General features: G+C 44.0%; 1 protein-coding gene across 1 annotated transcript in view; it reads right to left on the reverse strand.

Moving 5' to 3' along the window:
- The window catches only part of cep78 (centrosomal protein 78), a 101,731-nt gene that overhangs the window by 30,121 nt on the left and 47,591 nt on the right, over positions 1-24,019 (reverse strand). The window contains exon 14 of the mRNA XM_084323155.1: positions 16,326-16,486. Within this exon, the coding sequence (XP_084179281.1) occupies positions 16,326-16,486 (161 nt within the window). The remainder of the gene's footprint in view (positions 1-16,325; positions 16,487-24,019) is intronic.

Consider the following 24,019-nt stretch of genomic DNA (forward strand, 5'->3'; position numbering starts at 1 on the left):
ATAAACTAACCTACACTGTAGCACTCAACACTTTGATGAACATTGTTACTCAGCTGATAGAGTTGTGCCCTTCCTGATGACTTGTCGTACAGAACTTGTAAGTCGCTTTGGATAAAAGCGTCAGCTAAATGACTAAATGTAAATGTAAATACACTCAGAATACTGGTCAGAGCAACTGGTCTGAAATCATTCAGTAAGGAGGCCGCAGCCTTTTTAGGTACAGGGATGATTGTAGACTATTTCCATGACCGAGGTACAACATGTTCCTCAAGTAGATACTGAAATAGTTTAAAAAAAGTTTGGTTCCGGTTGCCTACCGACCGTGCTGATTTATGTGCGACCCAAATTTATTTTATGAGCTTGTGACATTAAAAAAAAAAATTTAAACAATAAAGTTGAATTAAATCTTAGTAAAAAAGTGCAGTCCATGTCAAGAATGAGAATATATATAAAAGCAAGTATTTCACAATATTTGCATAGCTCTCTGACGTCGGGATATTTAGTTAGTATTTAGGGGGTGGCATTTTTAATACTACTACCTTTGTACATTGTACTTTTGTAGTACAGTGTCTTTGTATTTGAACCTTTAGTACATGTACATTCCGTATAAAAGCAACAATATTAAACATGCTGGCAGAGTACATGCATCCGTGTTGTGGTGAAAAATGTAATAAAATAAAAAAAATTCCCTATCCATAGTCACTGTGGGAATTTGGCCTTACTGGGTCTGACTCTAGCCATCAGGGCCTGGGGCCTTACTGGGTCTGACTCTAGCCACCAGGGCCTGGGGCCTTACTGGGTCTGACTCTAGCCATCAGGGCCTGGGGCCTTACTGGGTCTGACTCTAGCCACCAGGGCCTGGGGCCTTACTGGGTCTGACTCTAGCCATCAGGGCCTGGGGCCTTACTGGGTCTGACTCTAGCCACCAGGGCCTAGGGCCTTACTGGGCCTGACTCTAGCCAAGCAGGCAGCAACATCATTCTCATTGAGCTTGATACAATTATAATCAGTAATGGCACTGCATACATTGTCACAAGCCGTATCATAGTGTCCAGGATCAAATCTACTGTAATGCTGATTCAAATCATTGGCAAAAGAAAGGAGGTTATTTGAGGATATAGTAGCATAGTAGTATAGACATATTAGCAAGATATGTAGTAGTATAGTAGCATAGTAGTATAGACATATCTACAGATATGTAAAAGGCTTATGTGCAGGTATGTACAGATGGATGTGGATAGATACGGTAAGAATAAATATATATATTAGGGATGTCCGATATTATCAGCCTACTGATATTATCGGCCAATATCGGCATTAAAATGTGATATCAGATGAAATATCGGTATCGGTTTTCAAAAAAAATTAAATATTATATTTCTATAACCTTTATTTACCCAGGCAAGCAAGTAAGAACAAATTCTGATTTTATTTATTGTCAAAAGTATGCATAATGTTGTGTTAATTCCACAACAAGAGATATGTAATGTTAATTACCTGAAATTAAACTCTGCATATATCGGTATCGGTTGATATCGGTTGATATCGGTATCGGAAATTAAGAGTTGGACAATATCGGTATATCGGTATCGGTAAAAAAGCCAATATCGAGCATCCCTAATATATATATACAGCATTATTGTACATGCTATCATACAGAGGTATATGGGTTATATACAGGTGTATAAGTAGGTATATTATAGAAGGATTATGTAGGTATATTCAGACAGATATGTATATATATATATATATATATATATATATATATATATATATATATATATATATATACACGGTAAATATAAATAAATGTATATGTGCACTATATACAGCATATTGTACATGCTATCATACAGAGTATATGGGTAGACAACAGTGATGGGAATAACGGTGTTATAAATAACGGCATTACTAACAGCGTTCGTTTTTTCAGTAACGAGTAATCTAACGGATTTCTCTTCCAATCTTAATAACACTGTTACCGTTAATGCCAAAAAATGCGCCGCGTTACTATGATTGAAGCTGTTTTTTTCATCAGACAGATCTCTGCGCCGAGAGGCATTCTGTCCTTCCTTGGTTAGTGGGCAGTGCACGAGACCAGCGCATACATGCTGACGATTGGCTGAGGTTGAGTAAAATGTCATGGTAAGCCAATCAGAGGTAGAGGTGGGCGGGTGTTCGGAAGCAGGCAGTCTGACACACAGCGACAACACAAGCGAGTCACAGTCAACGACAGACCGCGGGTCCATGAGCGTTTTTTGTTCACTCTTGTGTTAGTTGTGTTGCAGCACAGGGCACTATACAGTAGTGGAGGCTCTACTGCCAGTGCTGACAGCCTTATCAACATAGTGCTGCCCTTCCTGGTTTAATAGCACAGTCTTCAGGTGCTCAGAGATATATATATCTGTCTGTCATGCATGTCTTAAATGTCATGATTAGATTAGTTTAGATGATTAGATTAGATTCTTATATCTGTGTCATAAATGTCATGAATTGAAAATGGGAGACCCTGATGTAAACAAGACGAAAGTCTTTCTCTGGTCTGCATCCCCTTAACAATTGTGTGTATTGAGCTGTACTGTACTGTACCCATTCTGCAATATGTTCATTAAAATGTTCAATCAATCAGTATATATTTGTTATTTATTTTTGGTATAGTGCTTAAGCATAATTTAATGTTGTCCAGTTGTGGCCTGTTGAGGGGCAATACATATTATAATATCTACATACATGGCATTTGATTGGAGGCTAGTCTCACTTTGTCCCACAGCAACATTAAAATAGTTTAGATTTGTGTATGTTGTTTATGTAAAAAATTTACTTGAAAGTAACGCAATAGTCTGGCGGCTAGGTGGTGCAGTGGGCAAGGCGCTCACCACCAATGGAGGAGACGCTGGGTTCGAGCCCAGCTCTCCGCATTGCTATCAGCTTGGCTGGTCGTTCATACTAATACAATTGGCAGTATTAGGGGGTGGGAAGCTTATGGGTGGGGATCGGACGTTGTGGACAGCGACTCCTACAGGTCGGTTGGTGCGCCTGCGCAGCAGAATCAGGAAGCGATGGGGGCGGCGTGCCCTCCAAACGCAGACCCCCGATGCTGAGAGATCGCGCTGTGCAGGTGAAAAGATGCGACGGCTGCTTACCGGAGGGGACATGTGATGTAAGGCTTAGTCCACATTGCAGCCGGCTTGTGGGAGGCATGGCCTAACAACGTTCGAGACAGGGGAGGGTAGAATTGGACGATACGAAATTGGGATCGGAGAAAAATTGAAAATGGGAGAAAAGGTAGATAAAAAAAAAAAACGCAATAGTTACTTTCTGAAGTAACTAGTTACTTTTATAATTTGTAACTAAGTAAGCAATTTAGTTACTTTTTGGAAGAAGTAACTAGTAACTGTAACTAGTTACTTTTTTAAAGTAACTTGCCCAACACTGGTAGACAATAGTATGAGGTATGTAGTTAAGATTATATGATCACTATGATTACAGTGTAGTTAAGTTCAAGTTTAAGTTTTTACCCAGGGACAGTGCACATTAATCAACATATTCAGTTTCCACATCAATGTAAATGTGCCAGAATTAGCTAATGAGCTAGTTTCCATCTGTAGTCCCTGCCTATAACATGCATGTCTTCATGGTGTGGGAGGAAACCGGAGTACCTGGAGGAAACCCACGCAAACACATGTCAGGGAGAACATGCAAACTCCACACAGAAAGGCCCCCTGCTGGGGTGTAGGGCAGTTGTAGACAGTGAAAGCAGTAGGTGGGTATAGACTAGAGTTCAGAGTCATACAGTACGAGTAAATACAACCAGACATTCCACACTGGAACAGGGTGGACAGAGTGAGCGCTGAGACGTAACAAACCTCTTAAAAACCCACAACAATGGGACCGCCCGTGGCCCCGGCGCCAGCTCGTACAAGTCAACAACACAAGGGTTACCGGGTTTTTGCAGTGATGGCGCCGCAACACTGTGGAATAAGCTCCCTTTCAACATCAAGTCTGCCAACACCTTACAGACTTTTAAGGCCTTGCTTAAAACCCACCTTTTCGCTCTCTGAGTTACTTTGCTGTTGTGTTGTGTGTCTGAGGTGTTCTTATGTTCTCTGTCTGTGCGTCTGCCTGGTTCCCTGTCTCCATTGTCCTGTCTATTAATAATCACATTTACATTTAGTCATTCAGCTGACGCTTTTATCCAAAGCGACTTACAAGTTCTGTACGACAAGCCATCAGGAAGGGCACAACTCTATCAGCTGAGCAACAATGTTCATCAAAGTGTTGAGTGCTACAGTGTAGGTTAGTTTATTAGGACAAGTGCATGACAGTACGGTTAGTTAGGGTTAGATATATATATATATTTTTTTATTTTTTTTATTCAGATAATGGTTGAAGTGCGTCTTTAGTCGACGGCGAAAGATTGGACGTGATTCGGCTGTCCTAACTGGGGTGGGTAGTTCATTCCACCATTGTGGGGCAAGGACTGAGAATAGGCGACTTCTCTTTCATGACCCTCCCGGAGCTTGGATAGGAGTAGGTCTGAGGCGGCCAGAAGATGCAGAGCGTAGGGGTCTTGAGGGTGTGTAGTTAGAGACCATTGACCGGAGGTAGGCGGGAGCGGTTCCCTTTGCCGCACGGTATGCTAGGTCGAGGGCCTTGAAGCGCATTCGTGCAGCAATGGGGAGCCAGTGCAGGTCCCTAAGAAGTGGGGTGACATGGGCCGACTTCGGTAGGTTTGAGATCAGGCGGGCCGCTGCGTTCTGAATGAGTTGAAGAGGCTTAGTGGTAGTGGCCGGGAGGCCAGCGAGCAGTGCGTTGCAGTAGTCGAGGCGGGAGATGACTGTTGATTGGACGAGGAGTTGGATGGCTTCTTTTGTCAGGAAGGGGCGGATCCTTCTGACGTTGCTCAGGAGGAATCGGCAGGTTCTGGTCGTCGCTGCGATGTGAGCAGAGAAGTTCGACTGGTCGTCAAGGACAACACCAAGGTTCTTGGCGGTCGGGGACGCAGTCACAGCTGCATTCTCGACTGTGATTGAAAGGTCGGTTAGGGGGGAGGATTTGGCCGGCAGGTGGAGCAATTCTGTTTAGCTTAGGTTCAGTTTGAGGTGGTTGGTCGTCATCCAGGCGGAGATGTCGGACAGACAGGCCGAGATCCGCTCAGAGACGTGGATATCTGAGGGAGGGAAGGAGAGGAAGAGTTGAGTATCGTCGGCATAACAATGGTAGGAGAAGCCATGAGACGTGATAATGTTACCCAGTGATTTAGTGTAGAGGGAGAAGAGAAGGGGTCCTAAAACCGAACCCTGGGGGACACCCGTCCGCAGGGGGCGGGTTGGCCGACAGGGTCCCTCTCCATGACACTTGGTAGGAGCGGTCATTGAGGTATGATGACAGCCATGTCAGCGCAGAGCCAGCCACTCCCATTCTGGCGAGGGCCGCAAGGAGGATCTGGTGGTTGACTGTGTCGAAGGCTGCAGATAGATCTAGGAGAATCAGGACAGAGGAGAGGCCTTTCGCTTTTGCTAAGTGAAGTGCCTCTGTGACCGCAATGAGGGCTGTCTCTGTGGAGTGACCAGTCCTGAAGCCTGACTGATTAGGGTCTAGGAGGTCATTCTGTAAGAGATAAGCAGTAAGTTGGTTGGATACAGCACGTTCAAGTGTTTTAGAAAGGAAGGAGAGAAGAGAGACAGGACGGTAGTTGCCTATGACGGTAGGGTTCAGGGTTTTTTTTTTTATGAGCAGCGTGACTCTGGCTTGTTTTAGGGAGGTGGGGACCACCCCCGAGTTGAGTGAGGAGTTGATGGTTGCCGTTAGGAATGGGAGAATGTCTGGTGCTATGGTCTGGAGGAGTGGGGAGGGTAGCTGGTCCAGCTGGCAAGTAGTCGGACGGTTCGACGTTACCAGTGTCAGGGTCTCTGCTTCTGTAATGGGAGAGAAAGATGACAGAGTGAAGGATGAGGTTCTCGATTCAGCATTTGGAATGGGTGGGGGTTGGGAGAAGGAGCTGTGGATGTTCTCCACTTTTTCCTCAAAGAAGATCGCAAAGTCTTCGGCAGAGAAAGATGAGGAGGGAGGACATGGTAGCATGCAGTTTGCGAAGATTCTTGGCAGAGGCCTCGATCCTATGGTGGAAGAAAGAAGCTTTGGCATTAGTGATGGTTTTGGAGAATGTTAACAAGAGGTTGTGATATGTGTCGATGTCAGAGGCGTGACTTTCTATACTTCCTTTCAGCTGCTCTCAGGACCTGTCTTTGTTCTCTCACTGGATCTGTCAGCCATGGACTGGGTGGGGAACGGCGGGCAGGTTTCTCAACGAGGGGACAGAGCTTGTTGAAGGTGGTTGCAAGGGCTGAAAGGAGGGTGGAGGTTGCCATCTCTGTGGAGAGAGCAGAGAAGGTGTCACTCAAAGGTAGAGCGGATAGTATGTCAGAGGAGAGGGTGGAGGGGGATAGGGAGGGCAGGTTGCGTCTGAGTGAGACTGTTTGAGTTGGGGTGAAGACCTTTCGGTTAAGCATGAGAGTTAGTGAGAAGGATATGAAGGAATGGTCAGATACATGTAGGGGAGTTACCGTTTCAAGTTTCTTTAATAGTTGTCATACAGAAGTACAGAATACTTTTATACAAAATGCTTCTTACTGTTACGCTCCAGAGACTGTGCAAGACAAGATAAGTATGAAATAAAATAGCATAGTATAGCATGTAAATTAGAAGTCAAAAAATGAGGTCACAGTGTTCAATATAGACATATGTACAATGTTCGATGCAGAGTAGACGTAACTGAGTTACCATATAATATACAATACTGTGTAGTGTACTAATATACAATACTATATAGTGCAAGGCAGAAATAGGATGATGTGCAATTTAGGTACAATTTACAGTAGGTGTACGAGTTGTAGTGCAAATCCTTTATCAATAAATATAAAGTGTGTTTGTGTGATCTAAAGTGTGGAGAGTGGGTGCTGCAGTGTGTTTGTTTGTTTAAGTGAGTGTGTGCGTGTGGGTGTGTGTGCTGTGAGCATTTGATGGTTGTTGCATAGTGTTTATTGTTCGTTTAGCAGCCTGATGGCTGGATGGGTTCCATCCTAGAGGCAAATCTTTCCTGTGACAAAATGGCATCCAATGTAATAAAAAAAGTCAACCAACGAACACGATTCTTGTACCGGATCTCCTCACTGGTAAACAAGAATACCCTGAAGACTCTAGCAGGAGCACTCATTCAAGGGTACTACGACTATGCTTGCACCTCATGGTACCAAAGCACCTCAAAGGCGCTAAAAACAAAATTACAAACATCTCAAAACAAACTGGTCAGACTACTGCTTGACCTTACTCCTAGAACCCACCTCACCCCTGCCCACTTTGACAACCTAGGATGGCTTAGAGTAGACGACAGAGTACAGCAACTTGCAATGGGCCTGGTCTACAAGATACACTACACGACCAAGGTACCCATGTACATGACAAAATACTTCCCAAAGGTCAGTGAATACCACGATCACAACACCAGAGGGAGCTCCACAAATCATGTTAAACCCAGATTCGGCTCAAACAAGGGACTAAACACGTTTCGCAATTATGCCACATCAATGTGGAACGCCCTACCCAAAGCTGTAAAGGAATGTGAATCACTACCCACTTTCAAAAACACTCTCAAAAAACACCTAAGGGAGACTGCAACTCGAAACTGGCCCCTGTAAATGTCCGAACACAACCCCCTCCAATGTACAGTAAATTACCAAGTATGGTCTTGTCAATAATCCAATGTACAGTGTTGTTTGTACAGTTGTACAGTGTCCCCCACCCACCCCTCCTACCCCCCCCCCACCCAACCACCTCCAATGTACAGTCCCCCCCCCACCCCCACCTACCCAATCCAATGTACAGTTTCTACGCCTAATGTATATACTCTTTTCTTTCTGGACTCTTTTTGTATCACAAACAGTACTGTAATTGCAAATCTGGTATGTCATAAATGTATAGATGTAGCAGTACTGTCTATCTGTATGTCATGTATGTCATATATGTTACGATGAATTGAAAATGGGGGACCCTGATGTAAACAAGACGAAAGTCTTTCTCTGGTCTGCATCCCCTTAACAATTGTATGTATTGAGCTGTACTGTACTGTACCCATTCTGCAATCTGTTAATAAAGTTTTCATTCATTCATTCATTCATGGCCTGGGGATAGAAGCTTCTTCTGAGTCTTTCTGTGCTCGCCTTAAGACTCCGGTATCGCTTGCCTGACCGCAGCAGTTCAAAGAGGCAGTTGTTCGGGTGGCTCGAGTCCTTAATAATTCTCTTAGCCTTCCCCTTGCACCGCTTGTTGTAAATGTTCTGGAGGGTGGGAAGCCCCCCTCCAATTGTGCGTTCGGCTGAACGTGTCACTCTTTGTAGTCTGCTACGGTCTTGTGCAGTGCTATTCCCAAACCAGGAGGTGATGTTGCCAGTCAGGATGCTCTCTATTGTACATGAGTAGAAGTTCCTAAGGATCTTCTGACTGACTTGGAACATCCTTAGGCGCCTGAGGAAGTAGAGGCGTTGTCGTGCCTTCTTCACAACACTGTCAATGTGTGTGGTCCATGTCAAATCCTCGGATATGTGGGCTCCGAGGTACTTGAAACTGTTCACTCTCTCAACCGGTGCCCCGTCGATGCTGAGGGGGCTGTAGTCCTTGACCCCCGACCTCCTGAAGTCCACAATCATCTCTTTTGTTTTGCTGACGTTCAGGGAGAGGCAGTTCTCCTGACACCACTGTGACAGGTTCTCTACCTCTTCCAGGTAGGCCCTTTCGTGGTGTTAATGATGCTGGAGTTACGGGAAAATATGAGATCCAAGGAGTTGCCTGCTTTGTGGGTGGGAGGCATGGCAGTGGGAGTCAGGTCAAACGATTGTAGGAGGGAGACTACTATGACTGACTGAGATGAGTCAGGCAGGTTGAAGAGGGGTACCATCTTCCGGTAAGGAGCTTCCTCACAACGAAAGTGAAATCAAACCCCAGAAGTGTCAACAGTCCATCTCATGGATTTATGCTCTAGATGGCTTTTACTCTGCCCCTTGTTGCGGCAAAAAGCCCAGCTTTGAGCTGGTATCATGACTAGATCTCAATAATTTTTGTCCAATGACCCCAAAAGAATGGCCTACGTCTCAACTTAAAACCAATGGATTGGATCAGTAATCTGTATCAGTCAAAGCTTCAAAGGTTCGTACTCAGAATCTGTATTAGCAGTGAAAAAGTGGTATAGGTCAGTCCATCCAGGATTTAAAGTGGTATAGGTCAGTGCCTCCAGGATTTAAAGTGGTATAGGTCAGTCCCTCCATGATTTAAAGTGGTATAGGTCAGTGTTTAAAGTGGTATAGGTCAGTCCCTCCAGGATTTAAAGTGGTATAAGTCAGTCCCTCCAGGATTTAAAGTGGTATAGGTCAGTCCCTCCAGGATTTAAAGTGGTATAGGTCAGTCCATCCATGATTTAAAGTGGTATAGGTCAGTCCCTCCATGATTTAAAGTGGTATAGGTCAGTCCCTCCAGGATTTAAAGTGGTATAGGTCAGTCCCTCCATGATTTAAAGTGGTATAGGTCAGTCCCTCCAGGATTTAAAGTGGTATAAGTCAGTCCTTACAAGACTTTGCTAAATTCAACCAAATCCAGCAATAAAATACAATAAAAGTTGCCATTCTTGAGAAAAGCTGAAGCCAAATGAAGCATTTTGGGTCACAATAATCACAAAACACTTCTAAGAAATACAAAATGAAAACTGGTCAAAACAAAACCAGGTGCAGTGTATGCCAACGGGGGACACGATGAGTTGGAATGAAACCGAAAATATTTCCAGTGCGGCCCCCTTCTTGTAGTGGCTGCCAACTGACCAACACCCAGATAGAAAGGCCCAGCTTTACACTTGCTCAGAACGAAAGTGAAATCAAACCCCAGAAGTGTGAACAGTCCATCTCATGGATTTATGCTCTAGAACAGACCTGGGCATTGTATGGCCCGCGGGCCGGATGATTCTGACCGGCACGCGAAAGATTACATGATAATAATTTTTTTTTTTTTATATATTCTTTTTTAATGTTTTTTTTTTACTTTTTTTTTTTTACTTTTTTTCTTTTCATGTCAACGTTCACACGCACAATATACGCTTACCTAGGATTTGACTTGATTCAACAACAAAGCAGTCGGGGCAAGCCGAAAACGGTCGAAAGTGTGGTTATTTGAAGTTTGGATTTCTTTTTTCACAACTGAGGTACTGTAGGTAGATTACATTTTTTGAGACTAAAGTACAGAAAAAAGGTACCGTTGTGTACCGGTATTGATTCACAGGTACCGGTACCGTATCGGTTCAAATGTGAACGGTACCCATCCCTACTGAACACACAACTGCAGGGCAAGGACATTTTTGCTCATGAAATGCATAGCCATGTGAAAGCCTTCATGACAAAGTTGCAATTAATTTCAAGGCAACTAGGCAGCAACAATCTCAAACACATGAAAACCCTGAAAGAAGTCAAACCTTCAGCTGATCACCGGCCCAGGTACTCATCCATGTTGGGAGCACTGCATGATGAATTTTCAAGGCGTTTTCAAGATTTCAAAAAGGTTGAGGATGAAATGCAGCTGGTTTCCTCTCCCTTTACCTGCAGTGTTGATAGTGCACCCACTGATGTTCAGCTTGAACTCATTGACCTGCAGTCTGATTCACTACTGAAAGAGCACTTTAAGTCAGCATCACTGCTAGAGTTCTACTCTGCTCTCAAGGAGGAGAACTTTCCAAACATGAGGAGATATGCTCAGAAGATGTTGGTTCTCTTTGGATCCACCTATATGTGAACAGACATTCTCAGTCATGACATTTACCAAGTCCAGGTACAGATCCTCTCTCACTGATGAACATTTGGCAGCTGTGCTTCGCATCTCCACCTCAGACATGCAACCTGACTTTGATGGACTTGTTAAAGCTCAACAGAGACTGGATTTATCACACTGAATGAAAAAAAAAAAGCTGAAGAACACTAAAATGTGGAAATATAACAAGTGAAATGGGACACTTGATCTTTTTTTTCTTCTTTTTTTTGCACAGTTCTGAAAACATTAAATGTTTAATATAGGCATGTAAAGTAAAAAAGGCTACTGGGACACTTTTCTTTACACAGTTCAGTGACATGTCTTGTTTATTTTGGCTATAAGATGATGTGATGTCTTTAGAAAGCTAAGAAAATCCTTGTTTCAATAGTATATGAAACTCAAAATAATAACTTTATTTGTATAGCACTTTTTCATACATGCCCTTTGTTATTAATGTTTCACATTTTGTTTATCATTTTGGAAATAAATTCTATTTGAATAAATGATATTTTTGAAAGCTAACCTCACCTTTTAATTGCCAAATAATAACATACACTCTTACCAGGGGTCAAAACAATGCTATTTACTGCTTTTTATATAGAAATAAAATGTATTTTATGCATAATTGAGTTTGGAATTTTGGCCCGGCCCTCCAACATATTTTCAGTTGCTCATTCGGCCCCCCGGGAAAAATAATTGCCCACCCCTGCTCTAGAAGATGGCTTTTACTCTGCCCCTTGTTGCAGCAAAAAGCCCAGCTTTGAGCTGGTTTCATGAGGAGATCGAAATCATTTCTGTCCAATGACCCCAAAAGAATGGCCTAAGTCTCAACTTAAAACTAATGGATTGGATCAGTAATCTGTTTCCGCCAAAGCTTCAAAGGCTCGTACTCAGAATCTGTATTAGCAGTGAAAAAGTTGTATAGGCCAGTCCCTCCATGATTTAAATAGGTATAGGTCAGTCCCTCCATGATTTAAAGAGGTATAGGTCAGTCCATCCAGAATTTAAAGTGGTATAGGTCAGTCCCTCCATGATTTAAAGTGGTATAGATCAGTCCATCCAGGATTTAAAGAGGTATAGGTCAGTTCCTCCAGGATTTAAAGTGGTATAGGTCAGTCCCTCCATGATTTAAAGTGGTATAGGTCAGTCCCTCCATGATTTAAAGTGGTATAGGTCAGTCCCCCTGGGATTTAAAGTGGTATAGGTCAGTCCCTCCATGATTTAAAGTGGTATAGGTCAGTCCATTTAGGGTTTAAAGTGGTATAGGTCAGTCCCTCCATGATTTAAAGTGGTATAGGTCAGTCCCTCCAGGATTTAAAGTGGTATAGGTCAGTCCCTCCATGATTTAAATAGGTATAGGTCAGTCCCTCCATGATTTAAAGAGGTATAGGTCAGTCCATCCATGATTTAAAGTGGTATAGGTCAGTCCCTCCATGATTTAAAGAGGTATAGGTCAGTCCCTCCAGGATTTAAAGTGGTATAGGTCAGTCCCTCCAGGATTTAAAGTGGTATAGGTCAGTCCCTCCAGGATTTTGCGATCTTGTGATTGCAAGAATTAACGCAAATTCAATTAATCAAACATTTGTTTGACAGCTTGCAAATTTGACAAATCTTGCAATATTTCCGCATAAAATGGTCAAGCTGTTTGTAACTTTACTGGTTCCGATTCTCATGGCCAGTTTTGCTACTTAATGTTACTTTGCAACATTGAAGCGACAATCTTCAGGCGACTGTCACTTTCCCCCAATTGTCCTGCAATAAAATACAAGAAAAGTATGTTGAAAAGCTGAAGCAAAATAAATAAACATTGCTTATGATGTGAAATCCTGGTGGGTGTGATAGGTGCGTCACCCACGCCATGGAGACATACGGAGTAGAACCACAACAGGTGCATAGTGTCTGGTGTCTGCCAATCTGAGGGCTGAGTCAGAATGAAACCAAAACGGTCTATAGTGCGGTCAGTGGCTCGTGGCGTGGTGAACACACTGACCAACACCCAAATATAGAGGTGCAGTGTCACGGGGCCTCAGAATGAAAGTGAAATCAAATCCCCAAACAGCCCATCTCATTATTGTTTCATGTTCTAGGGCCTAGTTTCTGGGAAATGGATAATGGCTGGTCAGAGACAGGTATCGTCAATAAAGATCACCTAACCACTGAATTTGTTCTAGATCAGTATGTGTTCCGTCGGGAACATTCCATCCTTGTCATTGATGTGTTTCGGGAGCTCACAAATGTTTCTGGGAAATCTTTGTAGTTTGGTAGCTGGAAAACCCCAGATAATGAAGCTACACACCAGGGGTGGCAATCACTGCAGGCCCCACCATACTATTATTATTATTATCATATTAACTAGAGTCACCATACAAGTCTGGTCAATTTTAGCATGGTGTTATTCACAGTCAAAAAAAATTATAATAAAATAATTGAATTGATATTCTCATTTGGTTCATTACAATTTACTCAAGCCTAGTAACATACACAGTATTTCTGACACTGGGAATACATTCCGTGAGATCCATAGATGTCCCTAGAATCAGATACCAAGAACATGCAAATGGACCATTTAAAAAAATAGTTTGTGAATGTTTATTCTATGTTCTTATAGAATGAATGAGATTTAAAAATATATATATATATATTTAAAAAAAAATTATATAAATTAATTTTGAGTTAATTGTCATAACGCGATAATTTGCTGTGTAATTAATTAATCTAATTAATGTGATAAACTGACAGCCCTACTAATAAGATAACGTTTTCGGTCTGTTTACCTCAACCCCCATTATGTTTATTGCAGCAAAATGGGATTGTTAAATATATATATAATTTTTTTAAATATTGATACTCGTCAGTGTATCAATACAATATCAACACGAAAAATATCACGATACTATGCTGTATAGATTTTGTTGTCCCCTTAGCAGACTTAACTGGTTCTGCGCCAAAAACTAGTATACTCGTTATTGCCCGCCAATCTAATAACGCCAACAACGAGTGTACTCGTTTTTATGATCGTTATTTCCTTTATTCGCTATTGGCATTCATAATTCATCCAGCAAGGCTCCGGGAGCCAGCTGGACTCTGTCTGATTTCGGGCGAGTTGCACTCCACTCTAAACCGGATGTGGCGCTCTGTGCATCGGGGAAAATTTTCCGGCAGAGCTATCTTGTTACGTGGATCCAGACAAACACTCGAGTGGCATTGGATCGCTTTCGAGACACAAGAATCAATATGCTTTCAGCGTTTATTGCGTCGTACAAACGGAAAATGGATCTAGCAGATCAAAATCAAATAATTGGATTTCTTTTCCTCCAGACTCATCGGCTACAGGTAAGAGGAATCTAACGTTAATTCCAGCTCGATTGCGCATTTATTTCATTGCAATCCATCTGATCAACGTATGTTGTACTAAAGAAAGCCGTTACTGACAATCAAGGAATCATAAATGACCCCCCCCCTTTCCTTCACGCATGATGGAGCATAATGTATAGCAATCATATGCATTTGAATTTTTTAATATAGCGTGTATAGGAACGAAACGCCAATCGATTATGTATAATATGCGTCGGGCCTATAACTCGCATTCTAGGAATTACTGCTCTAAAAACATACTTATATTCACGACGGTACTAACACGACAATGTATGAATGGAAAAATATAACGTTCCCACATCCGGAACGATAGATACCCGATGTTGAATGGGCCATAGTAATGTCGATATAGCTATAATATTTAAAAAGTTATAGCCCTGCAAAGAAGGTGAGCGACTCCATAGGGTTACAGCACTGGCAGAGAGTGGTATAAGATGGGCAAACTGCGTGGCAGACAATGTGTTAATGATTTTAGAATATTTCAGCTAATGAAGTTGATTGATTGATTGATTGAAAACTTTATTAACAGATTGCAGAATGGGTACAGTACAGTACAGCTCAATACATACAATTGTTAAGGGGATGCAGACCAGAGAAAGACTTTCGTCTTGTTTACATCAGGGTCCCCCATTTTCAATTAATCATAACATATATGACACACATGACATACAGATAGACAGTACTGCTACATCTATACATTTATGACATACCAGATTTGCAAATACAGTACTGTTTGTGATACAAAAAGTGTCCAGAAAAGAGTGTATATACATTACTCGCCTTGCTGGTTCACACATACACAATGTATATAGCTTTTTTTTAGACACTCTTCATAATGTAGGGTGGAACCTCCGTCACCACCACTGGTAGCACCAACCCTGGGGCTCAATGGCTGCCATACACTGGCACCAGTTAAATGTTTATTATCATCAACTATCTAATTCGTTTTATAGTGTAACGTTTTGCTACTTAAAATCATTGAACGTAGAGAGAGAGAGAGGTTCAGCATCCCCCCCCCCTTCCTCACTAATGGACTCTGCTGTTTTTCTCTATACCTCTGAGCAGGGTTAGCTTAGCTTAGTTAGCGTGAACAGCTAACGTTAGTTTAGGTCTTTAACGTGACGTGGGCATAAAGGAATGGCAAGGATGCAAAGCATGTTAGATGCATTTGACCTGTTGCAGGGGGGAAAAGCAGGGACTTATTTCGGGTTGCAAAATAGGCGCACTCTGGAGCCCTGCTGTAACGTCTACACACAGGCGTTTCACGTGCTACTGCTGTTGTTGACTCTGCCAGATGGTTTGTTTTCACATCTCGCGTGATGACCTCGCCACGGGATTTTCAAAATAAGAGTATCGATATGAAGCGATCTTTTTACGTTGCATCGATCCTATTAGATCATTGATAATTAGATCGATTTATCGATCTGGATCGATGCATCGTCCCACCCCTACTGCCTTCTCTCTTGTCTAATGTTCGCTTTGCTCCGCCCTCTGCGGAAACATTCTGGACGCCCGCGAAAAGAAGAACAGAGAAGAAGAACAACCACAGCCACAAAGTCACCGTGACCACCTGGGCGGGTGAGCGTTTACCTGGGTGGGCCGCCTAGCTTTGAACTCTAGGAGACGTGATTTTGGCCAACAGCTAAGCTAGCTGGTCCGTATCTGCTTCCATTCAATTTGTGCTAAGCTAGGTTAGCTTGCAGCCGGATAGCTTTCTACTGAACATACAGAGAGGAAACTGGTATCTATCTTCTTGTCTGACTCTGGAGAAGACAGTAAGCAGATTCACAATAATGTTGACGTGTTCCTTTAAGAAGACGTGATTTGACGGATGGAGGGAAGAGACGGAGAAAACAACAGGAAGTGACCAAAGTTTGGGATAATTTCAAGCTGAAACAAAACAAAACTCTGCTACTTCCTCACCAGCTCTGGTCAAATAAGAGTTTTCTCCCCTGTTCTTTCTTCACTCTGAGAGCGATACAGAGGCTGGAAACACACCACACACACACACACACACCACACACACACCACACCACACCACACACACCACACAACACACACCACCACACTCACACCACACACCACCACACACACACACACGTGCGTACCCGGCATCCTTCAGCAGGTCCAGGAAGGCGTGGAACTTGTTGAAGGACGTCTCGATGCTCTCCAGGACGGCCTCGTCCTCCAGGCCGCCTGACGCAGACGCCACGAGAGCCTCCGACAGGGAGAGGTTGAGGCTGCGCAGGCGGGCGTTCTCCAGCTCGACCTGGAGAGGAGAGAGCAGAGAGAGAGCAGAGGAGGAGAGGAGAGAGCAGAGCAGAGGAGAGGAGAGGAGAGAGAAGAGAGGATAGGAGGGAAGGAGAGGAGAGAAGAGGAGAGAAGAAAGAAGAGATGAGAAGAGGAGAAAAGAGGAGAGGAGTAGAGTAGAGGGGAGGAGAAGAGGGGAGAGAAGAGAGGAGGATAGGAGAGAGCAGAGGAGAGAGGAGAGGAGAGAGCAGAGAGAGGAGAGGAGAGGAGAGGAGAGGAGAGGAGAGGAGAGGAGAGGAGAGGAGAGGAGAGGAGGAGAGGAGAGGAGGAGAGGAGAGGGGGGGGAGAGCAGAGGAGAGGAGAGAGGAGAGGAGAGAGCAGAAGAGAGGAGAGAGCAGAGGAGAGAGGAGAGGAGAGAGCAGAGGAGAGAGGAGAGAGCAGAGGAGAGGAGAGAGCAGAGGAGAGGAGAGGGTCGAGGAGAGAGGAGAGAGCAGAGCAGAGGAGAGCAGAGGAGAGAGGAGTCAGAAGTCTCGCCTTGCTGGTTCACACATACACAATGTATATAGCTTTTTTTTTTAGACACTCTTCATAATGTAGAGTGGAACCTCCGTCACCACCACTGGTAGCACCAACCCTGGGGCTCAATGGTTGCCATACACTGGCACCAGGCACACATCACACTACACAATGACTATTATACACTGCCACCAGGCACACATCACACTACACACTGACTACCATACACTGGCACCAGGCACACATCACACTACACAATGACTACCATACACTGGCACCAGGCACACATCACACTACACACTGACTACTACCATACACTGGCACCAGGCACACATCACACTACACAATGTAGGGTGACCATATTTTGATTTCCAAAAAAGAGGACATAGCAAAATCGCGCAAGTCTTGTTTACATCAGGGTCCCCCATTTTCAATTCATCATACATTTACAGTTCCCTCCCCCTTGTATATATTTACTGTATGTCACAAATGTAACAGTACTGCTTTGAGGTCTTTCTCTGGTCTGCATCCCCTTAACAATTGTGTGTATTGAGCTGTACTGTACCCATTCTGCAATCTGTTAATAAAGTTTTCAATTATATCAATCAATCAATCCCGCAGTGCAATACTCCAATTCAGCCATTGGGTGGGACGGTCACGTGACCCAAATCAGCCAATGGAAGCGAGGGTCCTTAAAGTGTGAGTCCTTAAAGTGTTGCGGTCCTGAGAGTGTTGGTGCTGTCGTCCTGCAGCTGGATACTATTGCCTCACAGCGCGGCCGTCAGCGCGCGGCCCAGAGAGCGCCGCTGGCTCTGCGGCTCTGCAGCTGCATGCTTCTCCGGGAGTCCTGTTGGATAATCTGGCGCGCCATGTAAAAAGTCGCACGCCTGACATATCGGCATGTAACTCGAGAACCGAGGCACGGATTTTGGCGATTCAGATGGCATTCGAACGGCAACGGTTAGCGCTTTAATACGGTAATTTATATGTTCGGCGAAAAATGCAGCCCGAGCCTTCAGATGCTCGCAAAGGGCCGTGAAACTGAAACTGAAAAACAATGAAACCCCGGACATTTTGATGAATTTATAAACCCCCCCCGGACGCCCCGGACAGGGCATGAAAAGAGGACATGTCCGGGCAAAAGAGGACGTTTGGTCACCCTAACACAATGACTACCATACACTGGCACCAGGCACACATCACACTACACAATGACTACCATACACTGACACCAGTTTAGCTGGGCGTGCCGCCTAGCTTAGAACTCTGGGACACGTGATTTAGACCAACGGCTAGGCTAGCTGGTCCATATCCGCTTCCATTCATTTGCGCTAAGCTAGGCTAGCTTGCAGCTGGATAACTTTCTACTGAACGCACAGAGAGGAAACTCGTATCCATCTTCTTGTCTGACTCTGGAGAAGACGATAAGCACATTTCCCACAATGTCGACGTGTTCCACACACACACATGTGCGCGTGCTGAGCAGCCGCGCCTCCTTCTCCTCCGCTCTCCTCTGCTCCACTTAAGCTAATAGCCGCTCCATATAATTATAGAGGGGTCGTCACTCTTTGGTCTTGCGGTCACGTTGTTCGCTTACTAAAGAAAACAGGAAACACTTCACATTTGTGGCAAATGAACGGGGAAAGGCAAAGGATTCCAGCAGCAGAACAGAGCCAGGTTCTAGTCCATACTAGGGCTGCACGATTCTTGCTAAAATGTGAATCACAATTTTTCTCTCTAAGAATTGAGATCACGATTCTCTCACACAATTCTTATTTTTTCAATAAAATCATTTATTGCACTCTTTCTTAAAACAGACAACATAACATGCTTGACTTAAACTTAAATTAATAACATATATGAAAGTGCTCGACTTAAACTTAAACGTTTTGTGTAACATACAAAATACCTCAAGTCAGAATCGTCATCATTTAAAAAAGTTTTTTAAATAAAAAAATCATCATAATTTAGAAATGAGAGTGCATAGGTCTATGAATCGAGATCTTGATTTTTTTTTTTATTAGTCGTGCAGCTCTAGTCCATACTGTATGTGATGCTACAGAACAGAGCTAACAGGCTCTAGTCCATACTGTATGTGATGCTACAGAACAGAGCTAACAGGCTCTAGTCCTCCATACTGTATGTGATGCTACAGAACAGAGCTAACAGGCTCTAGTCCTCCATACTGTATGTGATGCTACAGAACAGAGCTAACAGGCTCTAGTCCATACTGTATGTGATGCTACAGAACAGAGCTAACAGGCTCTAGTCCTCCATACTGTATGTGATGCTACAGAACAGAGCTAACAGGCTCTAGTCCTCCATACTGTATGTGATGCTACAGAACAGAGCTAACAGGCTCTAGTCCTCCATACTGTATGTGATGCTACAGAACAGAGCTAACAGGCTCTAGTCCTCCATACTGTATGTGATGCTACAGAACAGAGCTAACAGGATCTAGTCCTCCATACTGTATGTGATGCTACAGAACAGAGCTAACAGGCTCTAGTCCTCCATACTGTATGTGATGCTACAGAACAGAGCTAACAGGCTCTAGTCCATACTGTATGTGATGCTACAGAACAGAGCTAACAGGCTCTAGTCCTCCATACTGTATGTGATGCTACAGAACAGAGCTAACAGGCTCTAGTCCTCCATACTGTATGTGATGCTACAGAACAGAGCTAACAGGCTCTAGTCCATACTGTATGTGATGCTACAGAACAGAGCTAACAGGCTCTAGTCCTCCATACTGTATGTGATGCTACAGAACAGAGCTAACAGGCTCTAGTCCTCCATACTGTATGTGATGCTACAGAACAGAGCTAACAGGCTCTAGTCCTCCATACTGTATGTGATGCTACAGAACAGAGCTAACAGGCTCTAGTCCTCCATACTGTATGTGATGCTACAGAACAGAGCTAACAGGCTCTAGACCTCCATACTGTATGTGATGCTACAGAACAGAGCTAACAGGCTCTAGACCATACTGTATGTGATGCTACAGAACAGAGCTAACAGGCTCTAGTCCTCCATACTGTATGTGATGCTACAGAACAGAGCTAACAGGCTCTAGTCCTCCATACTGTATGTGATGCTACAGAACAGAGCTAACAGGCTCTAGACCTCCATACTGTATGTGATGCTACAGAACAGAGCTAACAGGCTCTAGTCCTCCATACTGTATGTGATGCTACAGAACAGAGCTAACAGGCTCTAGTCCTCCATACTGTATGTGATGCTACAGAACAGAGCTAACAGGCTCTAGTCCTCCATACTGTATGTGATGCTACAGAACAGAGCTAACAGGCTCTAGTCCTCCATACTGTATGTGATGCTACAGAACAGAGCTAACAGGCTCTAGTCCTCCATACTGTATGTGATGCTACAGAACAGAGCTAACAGGCTCTAGTCCTTCATACTGTATGTGATGCTACAGAACAGAGCTAACAGGCTCTAGTCCTCCATACTGTATGTGATGCTACAGAACAGAGCTAACAGGCTCTAGTCCTCCATACTGTATGTGATGCTACAGAACAGAGCTAACAGGCTCTAGTCCTCCATACTGTATGTGATGCTGCAGAACAGAGCTAACAGGCTCTAGTCCTCCATACTGTATGTGATGCTACAGAACAGAGCTAACAGGCTCTAGTCCTCCATACTGTATGTGATGCTACAGAACAGAGCTAACAGGCTCTAGTCCTCCATACTGTATGTGATGCTACAGAACAGAGCTAACAGGCTCTAGTCCTCCATACTGTATGTGATGCTACAGAACAGAGCTAACAGGCTCTAGTCCTCCATACTGTATGTGATGCTACAGAACAGAGCTAACAGGCTCTAGTCCATACTGTATGTGATGCTACAGAACAGAGCTAACAGGCTCTAGTCCTCCATACTGTATGTGATGCTACAGAACAGAGCTAACAGGCTCTAGTCCTCCATACTGTATGTGATGCTACAGAACAGAGCTAACAGGCTCTAGTCCTCCATACTGTATGTGATGCTACAGAACAGAGCTAACAGGCTCTAGTCCTCCATACTGTATGTGATGCTACAGAACAGAGCTAACAGGCTCTAGTCCTCCATACTGTATGTGATGCTACAGAACAGAGCTAACAGGCTCTAGTCCATACTGTATGTGATGCTACAGAACAGAGCTAACAGGCTCTAGACCTCCATACTGTATGTGATGCTACAGAACAGAGCTAACAGGCTCTAGTCCTCCATACTGTATGTGATGCTACAGAACAGAGCTAACAGGCTCTAGTCCTCCATACTGTATGTGATGCTACAGAACAGAGCTAACAGGCTCTAGTCCTCCATACTGTATGTGATGCTACAGAACAGAGCTAACAGGCTCTAGTCCTCCATACTGTATGTGATGCTCCAGAACAGAGCTAACAGGCTCTAGTCCTCCATACTGTATGTGATGCTACAGAACAGAGCTAACAGGCTCTAGTCCTCCATACTGTATGTGATGCTACAGAACAGAGCTAACAGGCTCTAGTCCTCCATACTGTATGTGATGCTGCAGAACAGAGCTAACAGGCTCTAGTCCATACTGTATGTGATGCTACAGAACAGAGCTAACAGGCTCTAGTCCTCCATACTGTATGTGATGCTACAGAACAGAGCTAACAGGCTCTAGTCCTCCATACTGTATGTGATGCTACAGAACAGAGCTAACAGGCTCTAGTCCTCCATACTGTATGTGATGCTACAGAACAGAGCTAACAGGCTCTAGTCCTCCATACTGTATGTGATGCTACAGAACAGAGCTAACAGGCTCTAGTCCATACTGTATGTGATGCTACAGAACAGAGCTAACAGGCTCTAGTCCTCCATACTGTATGTGATGCTACAGAACAGAGCTAACAGGCTCTAGTCCTCCATACTGTATGTGATGCTACAGAACAGAGCTAACAGGCTCTAGTCCTCCATACTGTATGTGATGCTACAGAACAGAGCTAACAGGCTCTAGTCCTCCATACTGTATGTGATGCTACAGAACAGAGCTAACAGGCTCTAGACCTCCATACTGTATGTGATGCTACAGAACAGAGCTAACAGGCTCTAGTCCTCCATACTGTATGTGATGCTACAGAACAGAGCTAACAGGCTCTAGTCCTCCATACTGTATGTGATGCTACAGAACAGAGCTAACAGGCTCTAGTCCTCCATACTGTATGTGATGCTACAGAACAGAGCTAACAGGCTCTAGTCCTCCATACTGTATGTGATGCTACAGAACAGAGCTAACAGGCTCTAGTCCTCCATACTGTATGTGATGCTACAGAACAGAGCTAACAGGCTCTAGTCCATACTGTATGTGATGCTACAGAACAGAGCTAACAGGCTCTAGTCCTCCATACTGTATGTGATGCTACAGAACAGAGCTAACAGGCTCTAGTCCTCCATACTGTATGTGATGCTACAGAACAGAGCTAACAGGCTCTAGTCCTCCATACTGTATGTGATGCTACAGAACAGAGCTAACAGGCTCTAGTCCTCCATACTGTATGTGATGCTGCAGAACAGAGCTAACAGGCTCTAGTCCTCCATACTGTATGTGATGCTACAGAACAGAGCTAACAGGCTCTAGTCCATACTGTATGTGATGCTACAGAACAGAGCTAACAGGCTCTAGTCCTCCATACTGTATGTGATGCTACAGAACAGAGCTAACAGGCTCTAGTCCTCCATACTGTATGTGATGCTACAGAACAGAGCTAACAGGCTCTAGTCCTCCATACTGTATGTGATGCTACAGAACAGAGCTAACAGGCTCTAGTCCTCCATACTGTATGTGATGCTACAGAACAGAGCTAACAGGCTCTAGTCCTCCATACTGTATGTGATGCTACAGAACAGAGCTAACAGGCTCTAGTCCTCCATACTGTATGTGATGCTGCAGAACAGAGCTAACAGGCTCTAGTCCATACTGTATGTGATGCTACAGAACAGAGCTAACAGGCTCTAGTCCTCCATACTGTATGTGATGCTACAGAACAGAGCTAACAGGCTCTAGTCCTCCATACTGTATGTGATGCTGCAGAACAGAGCTAACAGGCTCTAGTCCTCCATACTGTATGTGATGCTGCAGAACAGAGCTAACAGGCTCTAGTCCTCCATACTGTATGTGATGCTACAGAACAGAGCTAACAGGCTCTAGTCCTCCATACTGTATGTGATGCTACAGAACAGAGCTAACAGGCTCTAGTCCTCCATACTGTATGTGATGCTACAGAACAGAGCTAACAGGCTCTAGACCTCCATACTGTATGTGATGCTACAGAACAGAGCTAACAGGCTCTAGTCCTCCATACTGTATGTGATGCTACAGAACAGAGCTAACAGGCTCTAGTCCATACTGTATGTGATGCTACAGAACAGAGCTAACAGGCTCTAGTCCTCCATACTGTATGTGATGCTACAGAACAGAGCTAACAGGCTCTAGTCCTCCATACTGTATGTGATGCTACAGAACAGAGCTAACAGGCTCTAGTCCTCCATACTGTATGTGATGCTACAGAACAGAGCTAACAGGCTCTAGTCCTCCATACTGTATGTGATGCTACAGAACAGAGCTAACAGGCTCTAGTCCATACTGTATGTGATGCTACAGAACAGAGCTAACAGGCTCTAGTCCTCCATACTGTATGTGATGCTACAGAACAGAGCTAACAGGCTCTAGACCTCCATACTGTATATGATGCTACAGAACAGAGCTAACAGGCTCTAGACCTCCATACTGTATGTGATGCTACAGAACAGAGCTAACAGGCTCTAGTCCTCCATACTGTATGTGATGCTACAGAACAGAGCTAACAGGCTCTAGTCCATACTGTATGTGATGCTACAGAACAGAGCTAACAGGCTCTAGTCCATACTGTATGTGATGCTACAGAACAGAGCTAACAGGCTCTAGTCCATACTGTATGTGATGCTACAGAACAGAGCTAACAGGCTCTAGTCCTCCATACTGTATGTGATGCTACAGAACAGAGCTAACAGGCTCTAGTCCTCCATACTG

Source organism: Notolepis coatsorum (genome assembly GCF_963971535.1).
Source record: "Notolepis coatsorum genome assembly, chromosome: 10".
NCBI classification, from domain to species: Eukaryota; Metazoa; Chordata; class Actinopteri; order Aulopiformes; family Paralepididae; genus Notolepis; species Notolepis coatsorum.